The sequence below is a fragment of the Ornithodoros turicata genome, chromosome 2 (assembly GCF_037126465.1).
Source record: "Ornithodoros turicata isolate Travis chromosome 2, ASM3712646v1, whole genome shotgun sequence".
Lineage (NCBI taxonomy): Eukaryota > Metazoa > Arthropoda > Arachnida > Ixodida > Argasidae > Ornithodoros > Ornithodoros turicata.
The window spans coordinates 109,376,488-109,402,884 of NC_088202.1; the positions used below are offsets into that span (position 1 = coordinate 109,376,488).

The window sequence follows — 26,397 nt, forward strand, 5'->3', positions numbered from 1 at the left end:
AAGTACCGTGCATATGTTGACGTATCTATCCGCAATATCTGTCTCAATAAAGTGTAGTGTCGTCGGTCTCCACCGAGCATTGCCTTCTCGTTGTAGATTGTCTTCTCGACGCGTTTGGGAATAACTCAATAACTAGTACACTGAATTAGAGCTAATAATTACGGAAATAGAAGCTACCCGCAGAGCAGAAACGTTATAGACAACTAATTTACAACAGATGCAATAAATGAAACATGGTTTTAAGCGTATTTTATTCACCTTCAGGTGTGTGAACGACACTTTGAAGCCAAGTACATTGTGACCACTTCAAGCTATGAAGACCACAAGACTGGCAAAGTTCTGACAGTACCCCTGGAGAAGTGGCGTCTCACATTTGATGCCATCCCTACGATCTTCCCGGACTGCCCATCCTACTTGTCAAAAGCAGAAGGATCAAGAGAATCGCCTTGCCAGAAGAGAGCACGACTGGATGCTGCGGCATTGAGAGAAGCCATCGAACAGTCTATACAGTGCTTTGAGATAGAGAACGAAAAACATCAGGTTGCAACATTGCAAGACATCGTAGCTGCTCTACCTCAGTTGAGAATCTCAAAATTCTGGTCCACTGTCCACACCGATGAGACTTCAATGTTCCTACACATCGTTGATGAAGGTGCCCCGTTCCTGCAGTATTCAGTTGTGCTGAAGCAAGATCTCTCACTGTGGGTGTTCAAGGACAGGGTACAGCTTACCGTCCTCACAGAAACTGTCCCCAAAACCGTGGAAGACACAAGAGTTCTCATGGGAGTATTAGAGGAAGTAGAGAACTTTGATGCCAAGTGTACTCCTCCTGAAGGCGTCGACGCATCGCAGCCGGCGATCTCTCTCATACGAACACTGTTTAATGATTTGAAGTCAGCTTCAGTGACACCGGATAAATCAGCATATGCCTTTGAATTTCTTTCGGAACAGATAAGTCTCTTAACCAAGAAGCCTCCGAAATACTCAGCGGACCTTCTTGTGTTTGCGAGCTTGTTCTATACAATATCGCCACATGCCTACGAATTCGTCCGGTCCTCCTCAAAGCTCGTCTTGCCTCACCCGTCAACCATAAAACGGGTTTGCGCTGGATATGAAGTTAACCCCCAGCGTGAGCAAAGTGATGGGAATTTTCTTTCCTACATGAAGAAAAGAGCAAAGCAAATGGCAGAGCGTGAAAAAGTGGTGACATTAATGCTGGACGAGGTGCACCTCAAGGAGTGCTTTGACTACAAAGGAGGAACCATTGTCGGGGCCTCTGTCAATACGGCTGAACCTGCAAAAAGTGCACATGTGTTTATGACTCACAGCTTGTTGTCGCCAAACAAAGACGTGGCCCATATTGTACCCGTTTATAAGATCACGGCTGAGTCCTGCATCAGCTTCTCCGAAGAGTTATTGTGGAGCTTGAAAAGATAGGCTTCCGTGTCATTGCTGTTGTCACTGACAACAACTCCATCAATCGCAAAGCCATGTCTTTCTTTGTGAATCCTTCGAGATTGGACATTGTCTTCCCACATCCATCTGACAGCAGTCGACCGCTCTTTTACATCGTGGACTCCGTTCATTTGCTGAAATGCATACGCAACAACTGGGTCAACCAAAAAAATCATGGGAGGGTCATGTATCACCCTTTTTTTCATCATGTGCTCGAAGGCGCTCCCACACCTATGCTCTCTGCAAGTTTCAACACCCTGTGCAAACTTCATTCATCTGAACAAGGAGAATTGATAAAGCTGAGCCACGGATTGACCATGAAAGCACTGAACCCATCCAACTTGGAACGACAGAACGTAAAGTTGGCACTGCAAGTCTTCAGCAGTTTTGTGGTGGAAGCGTTGAGGCAGCGTAGCGACAGACTTGAAAATGCCGATGAGACTGCCGAATTTGTGGACATAATAGTGAGATGGTGGTCAGTTGTAAACGTGAAGACTCCCAGAAAGGGCCACAGACTCCGTGATCCCCTCCAACAGCCAGTGACTTCGATGACTGAGCCCCAGATTGTGTTTTTGAATAGTGTTGTTGAATGGCTTGATGAATGGCAGCGGCAGAATCTTGACTCTGGCAGATTAACACGGGAGACCCATCAAGCTTTTCGTCTCACTTGCTATGCACTGACAGAAGTCTCAAGGTACTGCCTTGAAGAGCTCGGCTTCACATATGTTCTCCTTGGAAAATTCCAGACAGACAGTCTCGAAGAGAGATTTGGCCAATATAGAAGGTTATCTGGAACACAGTATCACATATCTGTGAGGCAGATCTACGAGTCTGAAAACAAACTGAGACTGCAGAAGATGATGTCCTTGCCTTTAGAAGAAGAAATGGGAGAAATGTCAAACTCGCCAGCTGATGATGATCAAGACTTTGATATTGAAATCACAGATGAAGACATAGCAAGTAAAAGAGATGTCATGGCTGCTATAACCTACGTAGCAGGCTATTGCGCTCATCCGACGTTAAAGAAGTTAACTTGCAAGCCATGTGAAGAGAATCTGGTCCTAACGCACCGAGAACTCGTAATTGAAAGTTCAATGATTGAGAACCTGACGAGAGGAGGGTTGAAGTTCCCTCAACCATTTGTGGTGAATTCAGTCCTCTATACCGAGCTTGTAGTAGAAAAACTGATGTCTGAGAAACATGCTGTGCGGTTTCATGCAGCTAGGAACCAAAGACAATTGGTGGTGAATCTGACGCAATCACTGCTGGATTCCTTTGAGGACTTCGACTGCTGTGTGAATGGCCACGCGCCAGGTCTGGTACTCCGCCATATTCTCTGTGCAGCAACAAATACAGTGCTCAAGAACTACTGCAGCAAAAGGAATGACAGGCCACTGCAGCAAAAGCCAGCGGGGAAGAACAGGAAGGCAGCAACACTGAAGCACACTTAGCTTGTGCATAGCAGTTGTAGATATGAATAATAACTTGTGAATAGCAAAGTAGTACCTCAGATTCAGCTTGTAAACTGGAACTGGTTTGTTGTAGCCCAGTTTTCAGTTAATACGTTTGCGGGACAGTCAGCTTATTTCACAACCGTGTGTGATAGTTACCCTACATTTGTCGTTAAGTTGAAGTCAATCACCATGTATTATATGTCCTTATGTGTCTATTGCGTTCGTTCATTTAATTTAGCTTGTTGTGAAAAATAAAGCAACTTCCCCTTATGCTGGGGCTGCAATGACTTGGGTTTGGAATAAAATGTTCAGTGTTGCTTCTGCCGCAAAGATAGCATTTGCGCGACTTTTATTACACCACTGCAGCTGTTCTGCTTCACTGTTATAACGAAATAATAGAAACGAAAGCACGATGTGCATGCGAAGGCGCGTTTGCAATGCACTCTTCGTGCTTGCGAGCCTACAGCCGCTGCTCCCCAGAGCGGAGGGACCGATCGTGGTGACGTAACGTTTGCATGGAGTGGCCTTGTTAGTCTAGGTGGCATTGGCCTAGCGGGCCCGTGATTTGCTCCTCGTGACGCATGACATAACTTCCTCGTTTTCGTTAAAAGTGGCGCAATCTTTGGGGGGGGGGGAATATATTTATTAGACGAAAAGGAAAAAAAACGGGGAAAGGTGCAATCTTTGGCTTAGGCAAACTACATACCGTGATCGGTATTATACGAGAGGGTAACCCAGGTGAAAAGACGTTAACGTTGCATGCGCCCACAGAGAACAAGAAGGTTTCTTTGCCTGGAAAATAACGGAAGCTGCGAACCGTGAACCACGCAGCCGTAACCTTCAAGATAGATTTCAGTTAGATGAAATAGATTTTAGGAAGCTATCCCGCCTGTCAAAAAGAGCAGCCCACGTACTACACTGTTAGAAAATTTTATACCTTTTAGGGTATAAACAGCTTGTCCCACGGCGCTTGTCCCATGTATAAAAGTCACTTTATACCCCCTGAAGGTACCTAATGCACCTAATGGTATAAACATATATCCCCTTGAATGTGTATTTTCAAACCCGGGGTCTAATCTTGAAAAACTGGTATATTCGATTTATTTCAGCGCTTTATATAAGAGTGGCACTTTCATGATCTAGCTCGTAACAAAATTAGAACAAAATAATATTGAGCGACAAGTGCTTTAATAACATCAACTACCGCGAGAAGGAAAGGGAGAAAGAAAATGCCTGGAGACGAACGCACACAAACGTACCCACAAACTCATATTCACAATGTGCAGGTGTAAAACGTAGAATGCAGCTCCTGCAGGTTACTCGCCACGCAGGAAGCAACGTGGGAGGATTTAATGGAGAACAGATACTGGTATAATACATGGCTTCGGAAAATGTGGGGCCACTTTCGCCGGCACGGTTTTCACGGCACCTCCAAAAGCATTCAGGCTGGCTGCTAAGACTTCCCAGTAAGTAGATGGTGGACGAAAATGCTCCTCGGAATATATTACGGATGTAGTTCCGTATCGGGACCACAGGCTTTTTTTTTTAAAGAAAAAATAATAAAAACAAAAATAAAACGTTTTTACGTGAAAGAGGAGCTAACTAGTAACGAAAGTAAACAGGAATGACCCTCGTATATTGCGTGAAACGTATACCAATTTAATTTTATCGCCCGTTTCTGGAGGGCGATCCCCCATCTTTACGTAGGATCTTCTGATCTAACCCGAGGCACAGTCTCGACGCCCGCACCGCATAGTGCGTGCCTGGGGGACTGCCAATCTGTAGAACCTAACCTAGACAAACCTCACTAAAGTGAGGGGGCGATTTAGCCCAATTCAACGACCCTACCTCTTGCAAGTTTCGACTGCGTTATGCTTAGCAGTCCCGTGTTTCCCCTGCGCTAGAAGTGAATCAGATGGGGTTGTCAAAATGCATATAAAAAAAGTTCTAGTTCACAGAATTTTACAATTCTTCATTTTTAGATTCAGTATATGACCTTCTTCCACTTCTCTGCAATATTTACCTTCCTAACTCCTTCACAAATCTTTAAAAACGAGTGGTCCCGATACGGAACTACACCCTAAAATACCGTTGGTTTGCATGCATCGGGCCATAACCTCGTATTGCTAGGCAGTTGTTCGAGCACTGCGAGAACCACGCGACGACGGCATGTTTGCTGCCTTCCAAAGAATAGTCGAAAAACTGAAGAAGTGAAGTGACGGAAATGACGTTGACGCGCTCGCGCCCCAGGCGTAGCTAATGTCACGTGCACGGCCGCTACGACACCGACAGCTTAACGACATCGGTTGACGAAGAAATGCGATTGCGCCAAGGGGATATCGTCGTTACGTTTGTTCTATTCGGTAGCCTCCTGCTTCGCTTGCCGTGTTGAGGACGGAGAAGAGGATGAGAAGGGCCGCGCGCATCGCTCGGGTTCTGTACCTTCCCCCATTTCGGTATGCAGCCGAGTATGTTCGGTCGAAGTTGTGGTCAGAGATTACGCCACTGTCCCGTTGACGAAGCGAGCACGAAATAGGCCCCATGAAACCCGTCTCGCGCTAGTTTTAACGATAGTCGTTGCTCTCGTTAGCTCGTGAGGTGGACTTGCGATTAAGCCCCCAGGAGGAACGGGAGAGAAGCCGTGAGTGATTTTTAAGACCCCCAGTCGAATGGCGTGTCGTAAACTATGGACAAAAAAAAAAAAAAAAGAACGAAACTCCCATACCTTGTTTTGCAGAATGGCCGAGGCACGGTGTTGTAGTAAAGGATGCAGCTGTTCCTGCCAAACCAGCTGACTGACGAACAGGCACGATAATCCTATAAGCCGCCCAGTTTCACTTGCCGGTAAAGGCTTCCAAGACGCATCAGTTCATATGTTGAGTTCCACATGAAAGTGCAGATGCTCCTTTGCATGCGGTAGATGTGTATTCTAGCGCATGGGAGCTCCTGTAGGAAGTAGCTCACCTGCGACGCAAAGGTATTTACCCGGTATTTGCTACAAAAGCACACCTGAAAATAGAAAGGCTTAAGGGTTTCCAACAGAGCCGTCGCGCGGAGAGTTTGCGCCCGGGGCAGGGTAAACGTTAAGCCCCCCCCCCCTCCCTCCTCTGTCTCTCTCTCTCTCACTGTCGTCAGAAGCTCTGTAAACAAAGAAAAGAAAACGCTCATTCGCACTGCCGGGATCGTAATTTCAAATTTCCTTCACTCCCGCTTGATACTGTACACAAACAACCTGCCAGGGCTGCCGTTCGGGCAGGGGCAGCCTCAGCGGGTCCGGCTCGGGCAGCACCCGGCCCCGCTCTCTCTCTGCAGGGGGCGGCTGCCCCCCCCCCCCCCCCCCCTTCTTATCGCTACGGCTCTGGTTTCCAAGCAGAGACCACCTGGCGAAGGCGACTTAAGAAACCTGTCCAGACGGGCCCCGACACTCGTTCAAACAAAGTGGTAGAAAGCATTGCTAGGTTCATTACCTGTTTTCCACATAAGTGGAAAACAGGTAATGTGAAAGTGTTTCTGGCGCCAGATGACTGACAGAACATATTTTGGGTGAAATCGCGAGATACAGTTTTATGTAGAGGTGTTAGTGAACCAGTTTTCCAGAACGCATGGATTACTTCCTATTACCTGCACACATTTCTCGTAAGCAACATACCTCGCAAGAAAGCTGGGCACCGGTATTTGTCCCACGGTATTTCTGGGAGTACGTGACATTCACAGCAATCCAACTGTATTGTTGGCCGCTGGCTCTTCATCATCATCATCCATTCATCTATGTTGTTGTTGTTGTTGTTGTTGTGGCTCTTCCCGTTTCGGCCGTCATCCCGAAGACATTTCAACCTTTCTGTTTTGCTACCCGTTATGATGACACCGTCGCCAATGCAGCTCTCCTCTTACGTATCCAGAGCACTTTCCCTGTTCTGTTCTTTTCTCTTCCTTCGTTCCTTGTTTTTTCTTGGGGGGAGGGGAGGGGTTGAGTGCCGCCGGTGAAAGGCGCCCTTCAAATCCGCATTTTAATGGTCGGCGGGGGGAGAGACAAAACACTCGGGTGCTCTTCGCTGTTGGAGAAAACAGTAATCTTTTTGAAACGGTGATGTGGTGAGGCATTGCGTCTTGTCCCACGCTCCAGTATCAAGAGAAAGTGAATGCCGCCTCAAAAGTTGATATGTAAAATTTATTGCGTTTACTACAGGTTTTTCCGCTCGTTTGAATCAATTGGTTGCTCAATTTAATCCAAGCGCTATCCAATTTAATCCAAGCAACACATGTAAATGTATTCCATATGTATTTCGCAAAGGAAATTGTCATGACTGAGACCTTCACGATTACGTCAATGTATCATGAGTTTATGACTGCTAAACCAGCAACCCCTGGTTTTTGCAGTGTCATGCGGTGTTTTATGGCTGCTGTGTCTCATTATGAGATTTCATTAATATTTTCATGATATGTGCAATGAATTCATTTTATGGGACTACAGTGCTTCAGTATCATATAGTGTCTTATGACTACCGACAGCCGTTATGGCAGACTATTTCCATGATATGTGCCATGAGTCGATTTTTTGGGACTGCTGCTTCTGCTGCTGCTTGGTGGTGCCAATTTTCTCATTTTTTTTTCTTTTTCATTCACTCACTCACCCGCTGTTGCTTCAAACAGTGTCATACAGTGTTTCATGACTACCGATTGTCATTATGATATTCGATGACTATTTTCATGATATGTGCTACGAATCAATGTTATCGGACTACGGTTGTTTGAAACAGTGTCATATGGTATTTTATGACTACCGACAGTCATTATGACGTTCCATACTATTTTCATATGTGCTGTGAACCGATGTTATCGGACGGTTGCTCTATGACACTATTTGGGGCAGCGTTAGTCCCATAAAATCGATTCATATCGCATATGTAGTCATGGAATGTCATCATGGCCATCGGTAGTCATAAAACACTATATGGCACTGTTTGAAGCAGCGGTAGTTCCCTAAAGTCGATCCAAGGCACATATCATGAAAATAGTCGTGGAATGTCACAGTGACCATTGGCAGTTATAAAACACTGTATGGCACTGTTTGAAACAGTGGTAGTCCCATACAATCGATGTATTGCACATATCATGCAAATAGTCGTGGGATGTCATAAGTCACTGTATGACACTGTTTGAAGCAGTGGTTTACCCCTAAAATCGATCCATGGCACATATCATGAAAATAGTCATGGAATGTCACAATGACAATTGGTAGTCATAAAACACTGTATGACACTGTTTGAAACAGTGGTAGTCCCATCAAATCGATTTATTGCACATATCATGAAAATAGGCATGGATTGGCATAATGGCCGTCGGTACTCGGTAGTCATAAGGCACTATATGACACTGTTAGAAGCACCAATAGTCCCATAAAACCAATTCATGGCACATATCATGAAAATAATCACGAAATATCATGACAAAAAGCAGTCATGACACTGCATGACACTCACAACCAACTGAACAGCGCATGACACTGCAAAAACCTGGGGTTGTTGGATGAGTAGTCATAAACTCATGATACATTGGTGTAATCATGAAAGTCTTTGTCATGACATTTTCCAGGACGAAATACATATGGAATACGTGTTGCTTGCATTAAATTGGGAAGCGCTTGTATTAAATTGAGTGACCAATGGATTAAAATGAGCGGGAAAACCTGTAGATGTCACATGATCGACTCAGATAATGGATAATAAGTATAAGGCTCGTGGAGACAGTATTCCGGCAACTGAAGAATAATAATCTTTGGAAGATGTGCTACCGCCAACAGAACGAGGGTGAACGATTCCCACCTTTAACTGTATACCGCTGCGCGATACACGCAAAAAAAAAAAAAAGGCAGAATGGGGTGATGGTGTTGTATTAAAGAAAAAAGGGTGCGTGTGAGTTACGAGGAAGTCGAACTTGGCTGCCCCAGCATGCTTACACGTAGAAAGTACAAACAGATGAGGGAGTTAAAATGATGTAGTTCAAAAGTTTCGACCAAGTAAGTGTAAAATGTCTGAATCGGCTGGGGGCGCACACAGCACACATTCTGCGAGTCATAGAATGTCCATAAGCCCGGTTGTACGGAGAACATCTTCAAGTGCCCTCAGCGTCTTGTCGGACGAGGGAGGACCTAACAGTTTCGCGATGCCGAAGGCTGGGGAGTCCACACGAGAGAGGTTCGCCTCTAAAACCCTTCGAGCATCAACGTATTTCCGACACTTGGTAAGGAAGTGTTCTACGTCCTCTACAACGCCACACTCACTACAGTCCGGAGAGTCTCGCTTTCCCAGTTTGAAGAGAAGACGTGCGTTGTACGGTACATTGAGCTTTAGCCTGTGTAGGACAGTCGTCGTTTGTCGCGTGAAGGAAGGTGGTACTCGAAAGCGTAACTCTGGATCGACCTTGTACGGAAGCGAATCCCCAGCAGATCCTATTAGCCAGGAGGTGCTGCCCAGAATTGGGAGAATACGTTCTCTGACCGGTAAGCGATACTGCGCCGATGTTAAATCAAGTCTTATTGGCTGGATGTGGCATCTGGGGTGCTTTCGATTGGTTCATGGTAACTTTGGTTACCATGAACCAATACGGTACGCTACGGTATAACCGGCTCAACAGCTACGCTTCGCACCGGTCAGTCACGGCTGATCTCTTAAGGCTGGTTTAGACCCGTCCGACGCAGTCCACCGTCGCCCGCGTTCCACGCCGACAGCCAGCGTTCGCTACGGAACTCTTCCTCATCCTACCGGGATCATAGCCTGACGCGATTCGGCGCAGCGCAACGAAAACTCTATAGGAGATTTTCCCATTTCGTAGTGGGAAAGCAGTCATATATGGCAAATGTACTCGCGTGTTGGAATACGACAAATGACAATATGTGTTCCCATCGTCGGCGTTGTTATGTTTATACTACTGTAATACGGTTGGTACGGTCTTCCCAGCTGTTCTCCTTCTTTTGCTTGTATCTGTAGCCCATCCGTCGTGTATTATACAGGGTGTCCCACCGAAAAAGGGCCAGGGGCTAAAGAAAAAACGGAGTGCTCTACACAAATGGAACCAACTGTACGTGCTTGGCAGTTGTGTGGTCTATCCACAAATATTTTTTCATCGCCCCTTGTCAATTAATTAGCGGTAATTAATTTTAACTTTTTAATTATCGGTTTTAGCTCTCAGATGTCAATGTGGAAGTTGTAGTAGATGTCGAAAAAGACACAACTGAAGTGGTTCGAGGTCGCTATGGCTTGTGGTTTCGTTTTTTCAATGCCGGGCGAACCGCAGATCGCTGCCCACAATCCGGCACCCGCGCGCGACGATTCCAGCGCCCTCCGGCGTACAATGACCTTGAGGTTAGCGCTTGGAGACCATCCTTGGGCCACACAAGAGGAAGATATTTCACCTGTTTCACGGCACACCAATCAGAGTGCACTGCAATCGTCGCGCGCGGGCGCCGAATTATGGGGAGCGCTCTGTGGTGCGCGCGGCTTGTGAAACCAATTTTTAAACCCGGGAAAAAACGAAACCACAAGCCATAGCAACCTCGAACCACTTCAGTTGCGTCTTTTTCTACATGTACTACAACTTCCTCATTGACATCTGAGAGCTAAAACCGATAATTAAAAAGTTAGAAAATTAATTACCGCTAATTAATTGACAAGGGGCGATGAAAAAAATATTTTTGGATAGACCACACGACTGCCAAGCACGTACAGTTTGTTCCATTTGTGTAGAGCACTCCGTTTTTTCTTTAGCCCCTGGCCCTTTTTCGGTGGGACACCCTGTATAGACAGGAATGTCCCTTAACAGCTGCGATCAAAAGCTCAATGGGCGACGCCATGTTGGGAAATGCGAGTCCACCGGAGTCCATGCCGTGCACAGTTCGCAGGCCACCTCCAGATGTAGAGCATTGCTCTACTCCCCCGGCGCAGGCTGACGTGGTCGCGCGTTGCAGTGATGTCGCGCTTCGCCGAGTGTCGTCGAACAATGAACCCACCGGCTGCGAGTCGCGATGCGCGGCGGTGCACTACGGGTCGTTACGCCCCGCTCCGTCGGACTCTAAACCAGCCTTTACGAGGCGATCCAGAATTTGCACTAGTTCGGGTAAATATGTACAAGAGTGCGCCATTACTAATGAGTGCACACAACTGTTCTAGCCTAAATGAAATAGGGAGAGTGATACTGAACTTTATCAGCGCGGTATCCCGACATGCGACCTTCCTAATATCAGCCGGAATGCATGTGTCTTTACGTCGACGCTTTTTTTTTTCTCCTCGCAGCTCCTGTATATAGTAACAGCTAGAAATGTGATTTTTCACGGTTAGTAGAAGAATAAATTAGCTGTACGCGTGTTGTTTAAGACCTGTTCCGTAAGTGCAACCCACGTTACACCAACTGTTCTGTGGATGTTACGCAAACCGACGTAACGTTCGCAATATCCGTAAAATACCAATGGCGATCAGACATGCGTGATGTATAAGCTCATTTGAACAAAATAGACAGTTTCAAATGAAGCTACATGAAGCAGCAGGGCAAGCAGGCGGCGTCACTTTTTTGGGATTAGTTTTTCCGCGACGGGTTTGCGTTACAGTTTTAAAGAAAACACACTCTGCACAAATGTATTCCCCTTAAAAAAAACATGTATATTTGAAGAGGCCGTCTTGTAGATTTGTAGCGGGTACGCAAGTTCCACCTCGGTGGTCTCTTTACATAACGAGTGATAGTACATCAACAAAAGAACAATTTTATTCTATGACGATGACTGGGGAGTTTCATCGCCAGAGGCGATACTGGTAGTACATCATAGGCAAACAGCGGTGGTGCAAAGTGGGCGAATCTTGATGTGCGATATGCTTTACTCGCTGGAATTTCTACGTACTTTGTAAGCGCTAGCTTCTAACACTAGCAGTACGTGCGAGCACTTATTTGGCATAACTCATGTGCGCCAGACAAAACACCTGCTAGAAAGAAATGGTGAGAGAAATAACTTAAAAAAATTAAATCAAGTTGTGCAGCAACGCTCGCCAATTGCAAACTGGAGACGTTTCATGCTGCTTTGCTGAGCACAATTCAACTTCTTTTCGTATCCATAATTATTCTTGCTCAGTTTGACGCAAACGATGGGATAATAATATATTGGGTGTATCATACTGTGGGTTTCCTATAGTCTAAGCGCCGTCTCTCTCATTCCGCTTGTTTTTCTTGAGCTTTTCCGTACCATTACTCAGACGGTTCTGAGGACTCTCAATGAATTATGATTAATGAGAAGAGCCATGAACGACTGATACCAGGTAACTCTCATGTGTACCCTTTTCACGTTGTAGCTAATAATTTCCACAGTGAATAAATAAATGCGTAGATACTACAAAATTACTTTCACACACGTTTCTTACTATAGTTACATTCGTTAGCTGCCCTTCAGCAACCCTTTACCCTTTTGGGTTAACCACTATACCTTGCTGGGGTACTAATCACTTCCTGGACAGAACGCCATCTGTCGCGTAACGTGAAGGACAGCCATGTATGTCCACTTCGCTTTTACGGATCTGCTCTCGGGTTGTACGGTCAAATACTTTAGCGAGTGCGTTCCTGCAGCTCACTGAATTATGAAGAAGCTGCCAGCATGTCACTTGCTTTCATTCCGTGGTTCATTGCCCAGGGCTATTACTTTCGCTACACTTGTACCGTGAGACACAGAAGCCGAAAACGAAAGTATAGTAAAAACTACCATTAGCAGAAACAGGAGCATCCTGCGTGGCATGGATCACGCGTCCGCAGTGCGTGAAATGATTGGATTATCCACTCTTGTGTAGCACACCAGTTCTGATATGTGACGCTCTAGTCGTGACGCTGCCAACATCAGTGATGCCAACGACGGAATTCGTCATCCTAATCACCGCTATCATTCCGATATGTGTCCGGACTTCCTTAAGTTCACGACTTCGTACGTAAGAAAGGGTGCGAGTGTAAGCGATTAACTGTCCCATTCCCATTCATTGGCTCATTTGAATGCGTGAGGTGTTCCGCGTAGCACTGCCACATAGATAAACGGCAGCTCACATTCAGTGAAGCGTGCAAGAGATTTCGACCGGTGCATTTTTCTGCAGTCAGTTGTGTGGCACTCTTTCATGTACACTAAACGATCGATTGCCAGCATTACTTCTGTGCCATTCTTTCAGTGGAGTACGCACTTCTCGTGTTTACGCACCTAAGAGGTTGTACATGTAGTCAGTAAACGCAGCGAGTAAGCCGTCTACGCATTTGTTCGTTTCGTTTTGTGATACACGCTCCCTTCTTTTGCGTGCTTGAACACCAACTCGTACCAAGCATGTTAAATATTTTCGTGTTGCCTTTTGCGGTGACTATACTGGGCAAAGTAGAGAGTTTAGGGCCTTTTTTTCTAGCAGGAACGAATTGCCTAGCTGCAACATTGCCATTAGTAATTGCATTAGAGCGATCTCAGTTTGTATGTTATGTTATGTGTAGCGCTACCTAATATTTTTTTCCGTGGATTCAGGAGAGGCACTTCACGAATAACCTTGACATAACATAACCATAACATAATCTTGACACAAACGTTTTCGTCAGGATCGGAGTTTTAATATTACCGAAGGAACATTTTAGTGTAGACGGCCGTCCAAATGTTTGTGTGCCGCTTGACCAACTAAGCGCGCGGTTGGAAAATTCAAGCTTGGAGTTAGAGTTGGACGGACTAAAAATAATACGGAGAGGTTGAACTTGTCACCTGACAAAAATTCAAGCTTGATTAACAGTCACAGACTGTGTCTTCATGTAAGCGCTACTCTGGAAATTCCTGGCAAGCACAGTGATGAAGCTTGATCATTTAAAGTCAAGTCTGATACATTTAAGAATTCGTGCGTCCAACATTAGCGGCGTGCTACTCCGGGGCGGCCTTACGTCAAGTAGTTTTCTTTTTTTTTTTTATGCGACTGGCCTAAAGGACTCATTGTGGCCCTGACAGCTCCCTCGGACATTCCCACCATCGCGATCAGGATCGCCATCGCCACTCCGATCATCACCGTCATCACTCATATTGGACCCCCTAACTATGGGGCAGCGTTCCACGTCTAGAGTGGAAAACCTCCCCACCTCATCGTCACAATATAGTTGTTGTTGTTGTTGTGCTTATTTGAGTAATTTCCCCTGTGACACGAAGAAAAGCAACCTTTTACCTGCAACTTTGTTGAACAGTTTGTAGCATGTGTTGCCCCAGCAGACACTTATTTCAGATGTTTCTCTTTTTTTTCTTCTGTTTGTCAGACTACCTCATCAAAGCAACCTCGTAGAACACAGAACAACGTCTTCAGCATATCTTGCACGCTCATTTCCTTTTATTCTACAAACGTTATGGCCACGTAAATCAATGTCGTGCGACAAAGAATGCGGCTATTTGTTGCCACTCGCACGCAATTAGCGGATGGAGGACGATGCCGGTGGCTTATCTGTGCATGGGGCCCATGCTGGACTTCGGGCTTTCGCGGCGTTTCGTGCGGGAGGTCTTTTGCATCTATGGGATGCTATCTAGCACAGGGATCGTCAGGGTGTGGCCTCTGCCCGAGGCAATACGCGAAAACCGTTTAGTAACTGAGACGAATTAATGACCCTTACGGGAAGTCTGGGCGGAACCTCTGCCAAGAGGAGGATGTTGCCCCCTTCCTCATTCACAACACCGTGGCTTGTACTCTAGGCTTAATACCGATAACGAATCACGGCTCGTGCGTCAGTTTTCGTGGCTCTGTGGGTTCTGTGAACTATTAACTCGATTTTTGAGTTTGTCTTTGCGCGGAGGTGATTTTGTATGCCTTCTCGAGTTATTTAATGCAGCTGTGTAGCGCGGGCAGAGATCGCTTCAGGGACGTATAAAGGCGCGACATGCCGGTAAATAAAGCTAGTACGGAATTTATGTCGTCATTGTCAAGTTCAACAGTATTATTTCGGGCACGAGTCTCACTATGTTTCAGGGCTTCAGCGCCGTGCAGTGATGAATGCGTATTTGTAGCTACAACTTTACAAGCTTTACAGCTCCGAAAGAGCAGCACTTTAGTGTCGCCTGCAATCGATCGCTGCCGCACCATTCATATTGGCAGCCATCCTCGGCCCTGAGTCTAATGTGATCGAACATCGTTGTGCTCTTCTGTATTTCCTGGTATTTCTCCTTTATACCGGTGTCCTCTCTCTCTTACGATGTGCCTGCGTACCACTGTGTGATGTGTGTTCTGTTGATGTTTTCATCACCTCTAATGTTGATATCGCATCCGCTGACTGTCGACCACTCACTTCAGCATCGTTCATCGTCTGATCATCATGTCACCTCTCATTCCGTCCATCGTGCCTTGGGGTAGTGAGCCGCACCTCATGTGGCGAATTTCCCAATTCGTCATCATCAATATATTTGTTGTTCTTGTTGTAGCTAAGGGGGGGGGGGATATAGGTTTATTGCAAAACAAAAGCTAAGGCGTTTCATTACCTACAATGTTTCATTTAGGGGGGGATCTATGTATTAGAACAAATGAAAAAAAATAGCAAAAAGGTCAGCCAAACGGAACGTGGGCTTGCTATTCTGCAAAGCAAAACGAAAAATAAATAAATGAAGAATAAAATAAATAACGAAAAGAAAGGAATTAGGGGCTAGGGGTTGGGTTGTGTCATCGATCACGTTTTGGAACTTTTGGAATAATTTTCAACGTGGGAATATTATTATAAAAGTACAATATAAATGGTCTTACACAGAGACAGAGAGGGCATTTCGGAATGCGTCTAGAGGAATCCACAATTGCTGTTGTGCAGATGGCGAAAAGCGCTCCTAGAAAAATCTGAACAATCAAACGAAACCGAAAAAGTAGCTGCGTCTAAGATCAAATCAAATTAATCTAAAATTGATATTTGAATGACTCGTGCTGCTTCCCTTGAATGCTCTTTCGTCACAAAAATGCTGCTACCTTATTCAACACGTTCGCACCAGCACGGCCATTTGCGCTGGGCAAAGTGTCGTGGTAGGAGGATGTGTCGCGGAGCGACGGCCAGTCCTGTCCTCGACGGAACTGTCGAGTCGGTAATAAATCTGCCTCCATCAGCGTCCGCTATTATCTTACTAAGCTGAATTTGTGATGTCAGCATCACAACGCATGCGCGTTCTTTAGCCTCGGCCCAGGGTCGCGGTTTATTCGATGAAAGAGCCGTGTCGTGGTCCCTCCGGTTCAATTAGAGGCTCACTCATGAAATATGCGTGCATATTAAGCCTGCGCCGGTGATATTTATTTCACCACCTGTGTGCGAAGCCTTCGAGGCACGCGCTCTCATATAGTAGCATTACTCCGTTAGGGATCTCCCTTGTCCTGGTGTGAACTCTCATTTTTGCTGGCATTCAGAATAGCACCGGCCATTCACCCGCAGTCGTATTATTCTCATATATTTCTTGCTCCTATGCATGTATGGAGATTTGCATACATTGCAATGCGAGCTGCTCTCCCGAGGAACGTCATCCATTGTGCATCTTGGTTGGTGAAACAAAAAAAGAAATAAAAGGAGAGCTGTTGTAATGTCGCCGCGGGTTTAAAGCACTGACTTCTTGATATCCTTTGGAAGCAGGTGGAACCGAATTCCTTATAATGTAGGAGAAAGACACAGCGTAGCCTTATTTGTGCTTTGCAGCTTCTTTGACTAGGCCGCTTGCCGTAGTTGGTCCCATGATAGTATAAAAAATTGAATATAATGACGAAAGCGAACTGGATTTTCACTGTTTGATTATCGTCATGGCTAGTCCTTTTTTTTTTCCTTTTTTTGATTCCTTTCATGAATATGCTTCTTTCTTTGCTGTGTTGGGTTTGCTGTTCATGATTGTTCAACCAAACGCGGGAGCATCTGAGAGATAGTTTGCATATCTTGCCTGTCCAATTACGGAGATTCAAAGGATGCTGTGGAGCATACTGCGTCTCTCTCGCTACAGTTCGTGCAGGGGATGGTGTATGCCGGAGGGCTGGATGTGTTGGGGAGCTTCTCCACTCATGGCCTCAACTGCATTGATAGAACTAAGTGGCTTGTGCACCAGACGGTACCGGACGGCAGTGCTCACGGGTTTTGGGCGCTATGCTGAGGGATATCCCTGGAAGGAGGCTGCGCCTTGGCCTTGGTGCGTAAACCATACGTTAGAGGACTGTTATGAGGTAATTTTCCCTTGTGAATACTTTTCCAGTTAATACACACTTTCCCAGTTTCCCTCGGTAACTTTCCCAGTAGAACATTCTTGGGGTTTTCGCACTGTTGACACTGATCTCTTGGTGTAAATTAGGGATTCCATTAAGGGTGCTCGGTGGCCCAGGTCCTTCATTTTTAATGCGATAGCATTATTGTGCTACCCACTAGAAAATTCCTGCGACCGGCATCGAAAACTCTGGTCGGACGATAGACGGCGCCAGAGAATCCTGGGTGCAAAAGCGTTTCTGGCAGGGTATTCAACGTGACTGGTCTGTGGTCGCTACTAGTCCTCCTCAGGTAACCGAGGATGCGGCTGTAGAGTATGTACCACTACGTCAGTCTACAACTTTGCAAGCTCATTGGCCTAGACTGTGCGCGCGCTACGATTGGTCGACAATGTTTTGAAATCGCATTTTCTACGCGCGCCCCACCACCACCACCTTCTACGCGCGAATGTGCGTGCAGTATCCCGGCGGCCGTTTCAACAGTTTCAGCATAGTTTCGAAATAGCTCGCATCGGCGGCACAGCGTCCGTCGTCTTGTGTTCCGTGTTTCGGTGATGTCAATCGGCAGAACAGTTTGTGATTCTACGCGTGTTGTGCTGTTCCTGGACACGACTATTATCCCACGAACAGTCTATCAACTATCAACTGGAATGATTCGTGGGTTGGAGCTGTTGGAGAGTGAAGAACGCGTTCGGGCGCCGTTGGATTTTGAGGGCTGACAACAAAGACAGGATTACGATTACGTGCCACACAAGCCTTCCGCTCTGCAAGCAACGAAAGAAGATGCTCATCGGCCGGCACGGTGTCCTCTTGTGTTCCGTGTTTCAGTGATATCAATCGGCAGAACAGTTTGTAGAAGTGTTCGCTGGTTTATTCATGCGTCGATGTGATTCAACGTGTGTTGTGCTGTTCCTAGACACGACTATTATCCCACGAACAGTCTATCAACTCCGGAACTGGAATGCTTCATGAGTTGGAGCGGTTGGAGAGTGAAGAACACGCTCGGGCCGTGTCGGATTTCGAGGGCTGTTTGTTTTGCTTCAAGTTCGAACTTAGTTACAGTGCGGCAACAACGCAGTGGACTTTGTATTCACAGTGTACCCATGTATCAGATCTTTGAATCAGTGCTTTGTGTCAAATAAATATTTCTTTTAGCCAAAAGAAGCTTCAGTTATTTTGAATATCGGTAGGCGTGAAATCCGGTAGAAGTCGACGGTAGCCAGAACCGGCCGAAAGCTCAGCCAAAGTTAAGGTTCCTGATTGGCCGACTGGCATTGCATAATTTCTACAACGTTGCACTCTCATATTGGTCGTGTGCCCAGTGTTGTGTGAATTATCTCAAACTATGGGCTCTATGGGGAGCTGTTGGAGCCTGGTCGCTACGTCCAACGCGCCGTTACGTCCATCGGTGGACGTAACGGCGTATTCGATGCAACGGCCCGTTGGCTCCAGCGGCACGGTATGGATCTACCGACACGTTGGTTGTAAACGCATGGTGGGCTTAGTGGCCTTGTGGACGTAACTGCTCGTTGGATAAACGGCTTCAGGATATATCATATCCGTAACTATTATGGCGTCGATTCAGTTTTAGAAACAACCACTCCGTAGCAAATATTTCGTGGCGTATCTTCGGAATGCTTTTATTACTATCTCAGCTTGTCAGTAACCACTCGGCAAAACGCCAACACTCATAACACGATCGAAACACAGGGCAACATCTTCGTAATCTACAGTCCGTAATCTACAGTATTGTACTGTTGGGGACACCGTTGTTTAAAATCTCCAGCACGCGGCGGAGCGATCCCCTATCGGCGGTGTCGCGCACGACGGAACTATACCAACACCCTCGCCGACGGGAGGCCGCGCTGAACTGCTCTCCCTAGCAGACGACGTTGAGAATGCGATGCTCCTGTCTCCCGACAGGCGGCGCTGCGTGGCTTTACCTCGGAGACTGTAATGGTATAGTTCCGTCGTGGGCGACATCGCCTATAGGGGACTGCTTGGCCACGGGCTGGAGATTTTAGACAACCGTGTCCCCAACAGTACATAATATGCTGTCGGAACAGATCCATCACCACGGCCAACCGCGCATTCATTTGGCGGATCCTCGGTTCTTGGGGCTTCGGCAGGGCTGTTGGGTCGTGCAGCAGAAGGCGCAGACCATAACTTCGCTGCGTGTTGCACTTTCTGAAGGAAGACGAGCAATTTCGCAAGTCGTGGGTGCTGGTTTGGAGGATGGTCGTGCACGCAGTTGTGCCAGCCCTCTAGAAAATTCGTTGTCCGTGGGCCTGCATTACTGAAATGTCGCCATATATGTGACTTGTTGGGACCGAGGTTAACAAAAAAATCCAGTAACTACGTCAGCAACTGTTGTAACTGAGCACTCTTCCATTGGAAGGAGACGGCATTAAACGCCTCTTCGTAGGGGGAATGATAGCGCGCGACATACTTGTTTTGTGCGTGCACCCACCGCAAGAAAAAAAAAAGTTAGTTCTCTTTCATCAAAATATACTCCTTTGGCTTTTAAATGTCGTGTAGCAGGACAGTTGCTCTATCGAATGACATATCGCGGATATTTTTATGTGGACCGCCACACATCGAAATCAGCCGCGGCAAATTACAAAATTCTAATATTTCCCCTTTTCAGACGCTCCTGACGGCAAAGGTACGGCACACAAAGGCGAAACTTGGTATGGAGGTATGCAGGTATGAGATACCAGACAATGGAATACCGTGCTTACTTCGAGTTACTTGGAGAAAAAACGTACGCGAAAAAATCCCAAACGTGATGGAAATAACGTCTCTCTCTCTCTCTGTAACACACGTGGACACACGCGCGCGCGCATTTTTTGAAGCAAATCGAAGATGGTCGAGCAGCCATTTTGGCTCATGCTGCATGTGATGACCTATAAAACAGAGTTCTACGACAATTATAATGTGGATAATGTCTTTGTGTACTTTCTTGCCATATAGCTGCGTTGGACAAAAAACTAAATAAATTTGCGTGATGACGACCACATATGCATGCGCATATTGAGCATTAACGACATGTCCTGCTTCACAAAGCTCGAAATACGCATTTCAGCATACATAACAACAACAGCAGCACATACACTGAGATTATGAATGGTGATAACACACACACACATCAAAGGGATGATGATGTGGTGGGTCATTAAACCGCCGCTATGGCGGTACACTGCCCTATTGCTCTTGCGGAAGTGATGAGAAAGGGATGATGATGGAAAAGTGTCCTAGTAGAGCTCGTCCAATAGTCCAGTGCTGGAGAGGAATTCAGCAACAACTCGTAGGCCTTCCATCTGATATGAGGGGTCCGACCATGTCACGAGAATTTTGGCTAAGCTGAACTATATAGCGTTGATCGACGCGTTGCAGAGCAGTTTCCATGAGGGTGCGCTGCCGACCATCACCGATGTGATGGAGGCCATCGCGCACACCACACGTGGAACAGAGGCTGGATGCGCCGACACGGAGCAGATGTTTGAAAGCCGGTGTAAAAGCCATATTAAGTCTCATGCGGTGGAAGGCTGTGGAATGATGATAACACCACCAACAACAACAATAAATGATGACGATGAGATGGTGTGTTTCACCGCCGTGGTGCGGTACCCTACCCCATTGCACGTGGAAAATTACTGTGAAGATGACGAAGGAGTGATGATAAGCCGTTGCTATGCACATACTAAGCCCGTGTACACAACGAAAAACGGTAAATCTACACCCTATTATTATAGTTATTAAGATTGGCTTTAATAAAAAGTTATCCCTAATTCGGCTCAGTGGATCTTATTTCTTCACGTCAAACCCCACAGCACACATAACTCATTGCAGTTATTCTCCTAAACCATTACGCGCTATCCAAAATTATTCCCGCATTTTATTAGCTGTTCAACGATTGATATCGCATACTCCTCTTTGCATCAACAGGAAGACCGCTATTTCTTTTTCTTTTTTCATTAGACGTTTTCTGTGCTGTTCATATTTTGTACAATGAAGAAGCATGCGTGCAGCACTCTCTTGCACGTCGCAAGAGGTGCATGACACATCTTTACTTAGACCTGTGAGGCATAGAGGACTTGCTTTTTCTTCGCGTTTCTAGTTCTCTGTCTCATTAGCAGATATATTTCTTTGGTGAAGCCGATCGTGGTGCAAATGAGTGAAACCGTTTCCTTATATGTTCTTTCGCCAGGGTGAAAGCGCCACACAGGATGCTTAATGGTATTCTGAGCTTGAATGTTACTTGAGTTGGAATGCAGGCAGAGTAGGTGGACATTTTGTGACTTACTTGTCTAGAGCTTGCTTTCCCATGTAGCCATCGTTCAATCGTACCCACTGCAGCGTTATTGTGTTGCCTTTGACATTTAGCTCCTTCGTAGTTTGCAGAATTTTTAATGCTTGGTGATTATCTCCGTATATGTATGTACATCTTATTGGGTAGGATGCCAGGAGAAGAGAAGAGCAGCCAATACTGTTCGACAGAGAATTATCGGTTTTAATGAACGTGCCAACGCGTGTGGCTCAAGGCGCACGGTGGTAGGCCAAATAGCCAAAGAAGAAAGAAAACTAAACCAACTGTCCAACAAACTTCTGTCGACACGTTGTCCGAATATACTTGACACATATGTCTATATTTTTGTTTAATTTCACACTTGAATGAAGGTCAAGTGCTAAGGGAAAGAATCCCTGATAGGGCACCTCACCCTTTGCAGCAGCCCAGCAGGAATCATGGTTATACCATTGAATGACATACGACTAATTTTAATATGAATTCAATTAATTGCTTCGTCAACATTTTTTATACGCACAGTGGTTTGTTGCAAAGAAATGACTCCATGAATTGTCGAAATTTGCATTTAGAAAGGGGGGATATGTTTAATGCTGATATAAAAAAAAAGAAAAGAAAATGAAAATGTTAGCCATGATGTAAGGTTGCTATTCCCAAAAGCAAGCAAGCAAACAAACAAGGTAAAAGCAGCAGAAATGGGTTTAGATTGTGTCCCGTAACTAACTTCAACTAAACGTAACGAACTGTAACTAAGCGTAACTAAACGTAACTAACTAACCGCAACTAAACGAAGTCGTTGCTGGACTTACCTTATGTAAATTGTAATTGTAGCGCTTAGTAGTGGTATTCAAATAGTGTGAGCCTCATTACACTTGTGTATACACGTATAGTCCTAGTTTTAAGGCACATAGTTGTTGAATGGACAGAATGTTCCATTCAAGAAAGTTTCGCTGGCAATCGTTATATGGTACATGTAATGGAACTCTATAGGTCTTTGTTTTAGGTATATATTCTAATACGATTTGTAGAAGTTGTGCAGGCGTACATAAGCCTTGTCACAGTGAGCGCGTTACGAATTATTTGAATTGTATCCTGCGGCTGCTGACAGGCTGCATGCTGTGAGTGTGGAATATTCTTCTGTGTTCCTGTTTCGCGGGAATATTCGACCTTGTTTCAGAAGATGAGAAACAATGAAGTTCTCACCATTATAATTTCATACGAGCGGGGGGGGGGGGGTCGAGGTAGATTGCCGTTGTTGGCCGCACTCAAGTGGGCATCGTCACGACTATAGCCAAAAAAAGAAGGAAAGTGGGAGAGGGGAGTTGAGGACTTCAAAGTGCATAGGCAGGATGACCGATACTGAGGGGACGGAGGCACACTGTAGGTGAGAGGTGCACTAGGGTGGTCTTTCCGCTAGGCCCGTTTCTTGAAGAAAGCGCACGAGGCCGCGAGTTTTTGAAAGTCGTTCCGCACAAGAACCTTCGGGGAAGAGGACGTCCGTCAGTATGCCAGGCCTGGCGTGGGGAAGATGAGTTTCCCGCATAGTATGGTATGGACGGCATTCTGTCAGGATATGCGCGATAGTCTCCGGATGATTACAGTGTTCACAACTGGAGTCCTCCCTTGAGCCGATCTTGAACAGTTGCGAGTTCGTGAACGCAGATCCCGTGCGTAATCGATGGAGCATTGTCTGCATACCACGGGGAAGATCTTTCGTGGGAAGAGAGGGTCGGTGATTCTGCATGATGTCCTGTATGCCAGGATGACGCACCTCAACTAGCTGTTTGACGACCATGTGCCTGTCACTGTCGGCCGGGGCTGGTAAGGATGGGCTGCAGCTGTGGTGTGCTGAGGAAGCTAGCTGGTCCGCTCGTTCGTTGCCTCTGATGCCGATATGAGACGGGATCCATTGGAGCGTAAGGTCACCTCCAGTTAGCCTATGCTGGGCACACGACCTCCTTATACATCGGGCTAGGATGCTACCACACGTGGGGTTCATCACGTTGTTGAGGGCAGTCCGTAATCAAAACGGCCTTAGTTATTCCGGTGACTTGAACCGCAGCAGCTGAGTGTAACAAGGCCAGGAGTTCGGCCGTCGTAGATGAGATTGGGTAACGAACTGATTTCCCTTGCCAGGCCATGTTCATTGACGGGATGTAATACGCGCTGGTAGCGCTCTCGGAACGGTGGCCATCCGTGAACACCAGAGTATGTGTGTGATAGACGTCGCTTATCAGGTTCTCAGCTGCCATCCTGGCCACCAGGGGGCTGGACTCGCTCTTCTTCCGTAGACCCGGGATGGCGTTGTTGCGGGCACGAACTCCCGCCACGGCGGCATAGGTGGACTAGCTGGGAGCCGAGGAAGAGCCCCCCTATTGGCTAGAGAGCTGCTGGCACTAGCCAGGCGTCCTAGGGATGTATGTGTCCTTTGTTCGAGGTCCTAGGAGCAGGTGTCCTAGGAGGGATATCAACAACTTCATTAAATACACTTCGGTCCCTGTTTGCTCGAAGCCTTCGTCGATGCCTCGGAGTTCCAAGAATGGCTGAAACACGGCAAGTACTGGCTGAAGCTGGTGAGCTCCCGATTGAAGTTCTCCGTGAACGGGAAACGGCTCGGCACTACCTCCGTTTGCGTGCTCACATTCCCCGCCACCCGCTACTCAGGAAAATTCGATACCGCCCTGAAAGCGACTTCTATCGAGTAGCGCAGAGGACACGCCAGACTCTCACTGGCTTCATAACTAAGGACACTATATAGCCGGAAGCCCCATGGTCTCTACCGGTACCGCCCACTTTTGTACGCCTCCAAAACCTTCTGGAAAGAAGAGATCAGGTCCACCCTCAAGCCCTCCGAGCCCATTTTCATGCTCTGGTAGACGCGAAGTTTTCTACGTTTACGGCAGCATATACTGATGGCGCATCCCGAAACAACAAGTCCGCCTCAGCCTTCGTCATTCCATCCGAAGGCGTCGTGCACGGAAGACGCCTCTCACATCCAACCTCCTCAACAGCTGCGGAACTCTATGCCATCCTTTTCTCTCTACAACACATCGCTGATTTTCCACCCCGGGAATGGGCAGTCTTTACAGACTCCAAATCTGCCCTTCAAGCAATTGAAAATTCCGGCATACGAGGCCCATCCGCACCCCTAGTCACAGACGTGCTAATGGCTTACCACACTATCTACGCCGCAGGCCACAGGCTAGTTCTCCAGTGTGTTCCAGCCCAGTAAACCAGAAATATCCCAGGGACGTCCCAGAAAAGTCGCACACGTCACCTATGTCCAGGAAGTCCACAGACGTTATTTGGACGTCCACAATGTGACGTTGAAAATCGTCCGACATTGTATCTCCCAGGGACATCTGCAGGATGTAAAAAGAATTGCCCCACCGCGTTGCATTTTGCGCACGTATCTGGGACACGTGACGCTTACTGGAGTGACGTAAGCAAAGCGAGAAACATTTTGGGTTTAGACCTTTATTTGCAGAGTAATCACATCATGGAAGATAGTTTGAATTAAAAACACAATGTTTGTGAGAAAGGGACACCAAAAGTATCAACGGTTATGCTTCGGCGTTGTTGGCACACGAACTAATTAGTTCCCAAGACGTCTTCACCGTTACAATCGTAGTTCACCGTGCTATACACTTACTGAACGTACTCCTACAACTCTCATTTCAATATATGCTCCATCCAGAACGCCAAAAGAGGCCACCACAGGCCTCCGTAGGTAGTGATCACTCGATATCGCATATGTGTGTATGTGCGAGTGCAAGCGGTCTCCCATAACAACAATAGGATACGCAAGGTCACGTGGCGTTGCCGATAAGTGCTGTATCCATAGCTGTATACAGCGGTTGCATACCGTTCTCAAATAAAATATGTCGATTATTTATTCAAAACTATTTCTAAAACGTGGACAGATAACAAAAACTTAATAAATAATGCATAGTGCTCAGCATACAAGCTAATTTGATATGAAACTTTAAACGTCCCATTCACATCCAGATATCCAACGGAGACGTTCATAGGATGTCCCCAGGACTGCAAAATGAGGAAGAAAGTTTGTTCCCAGGAACGTCGCACGGACGTAAACGGGACGTTCACGAACATCCCTGGGATATCCAAATGTCAAATTCAGTTCTTCCCCAGGGTATCCTTGGGAGATATTTGGTTTACTGGGAGCCCATTGTGGTGTCGTGGGGAACGAGCAGGCCGACAGCGCCGCAGAAGCAGCACTCTCGTATCGGAAACGGAGCCGTATTGTTCTGCTGAGAGGAGACCGCTGTTCCATTCTGCGACGCCTAGTGACACCCCTGGCTTCCCGCCAACGGACAACCGACATTCTTCCCCCCTCTATGTTGAACAGATTTGATCCCACGCTCGCTTTCCGCATGCCACGAAACACCTCTCGTCAAGATGCTGCATTAATCCACCGAATGCGCCTCGATGTGGCCTTTTCAGCTCAGTGGCGTTACCGCTTGAGACAAGTTGACTCTCCCACCTGCTGCCACTGTGGTGCTCTTGAGGATCTGGAGCACATTCTTCTTCATTGCCCTCACTACGAACCTTCCCGAACCACACTTTCCGAGTCTCTTCGTCAGCTGGACTCTCGCCCTTTCTCCCTATCAAAATTGCTTGGTCCCTGGCCCAATCCAGCCCAGCAACGCTCTGCGGTCAAAGCTCTTCTGACATTTCTGGACACCATCGGACTTCGATCGTTATTGTGAAGGGGCTCGTTATTTTATTCCCCCCATTCCATCCAGCAATGGGGTAGAGTATCACCTGTGGCGATGAAGCTCCCCACTCTCCAAGGTCGAAAATAAAGTTGTTGTTGTTTTTGTTCGAGGTCGGTGAAGAGGGAATGCTTGTTGATAGATGTTGATGCATTATCCAGAAACTGGAGTCCTTTGAGCCCGGATTAAACACGAACAGGCTTTTCCTTAGCTTCCAG

The 26,397-nt window shown here is 46.6% G+C and overlaps 2 protein-coding genes across 4 annotated transcripts in view; both read left to right on the forward strand.

Moving 5' to 3' along the window:
• The window catches only part of LOC135385943 (hemicentin-2-like), a 1,123,122-nt gene that overhangs the window by 195,104 nt on the left and 901,621 nt on the right, over positions 1–26,397 (forward strand). The window lies entirely within an intron of this gene.
• LOC135384947 (uncharacterized) lies at positions 1,366–2,906 on the forward strand. Its single transcript, XM_064614128.1, has one exon. The coding sequence runs from the start codon at positions 1,491–1,493 to the stop codon at positions 2,904–2,906; it is 1,416 nt and encodes a 471-aa protein (XP_064470198.1). The 5' UTR covers positions 1,366–1,490.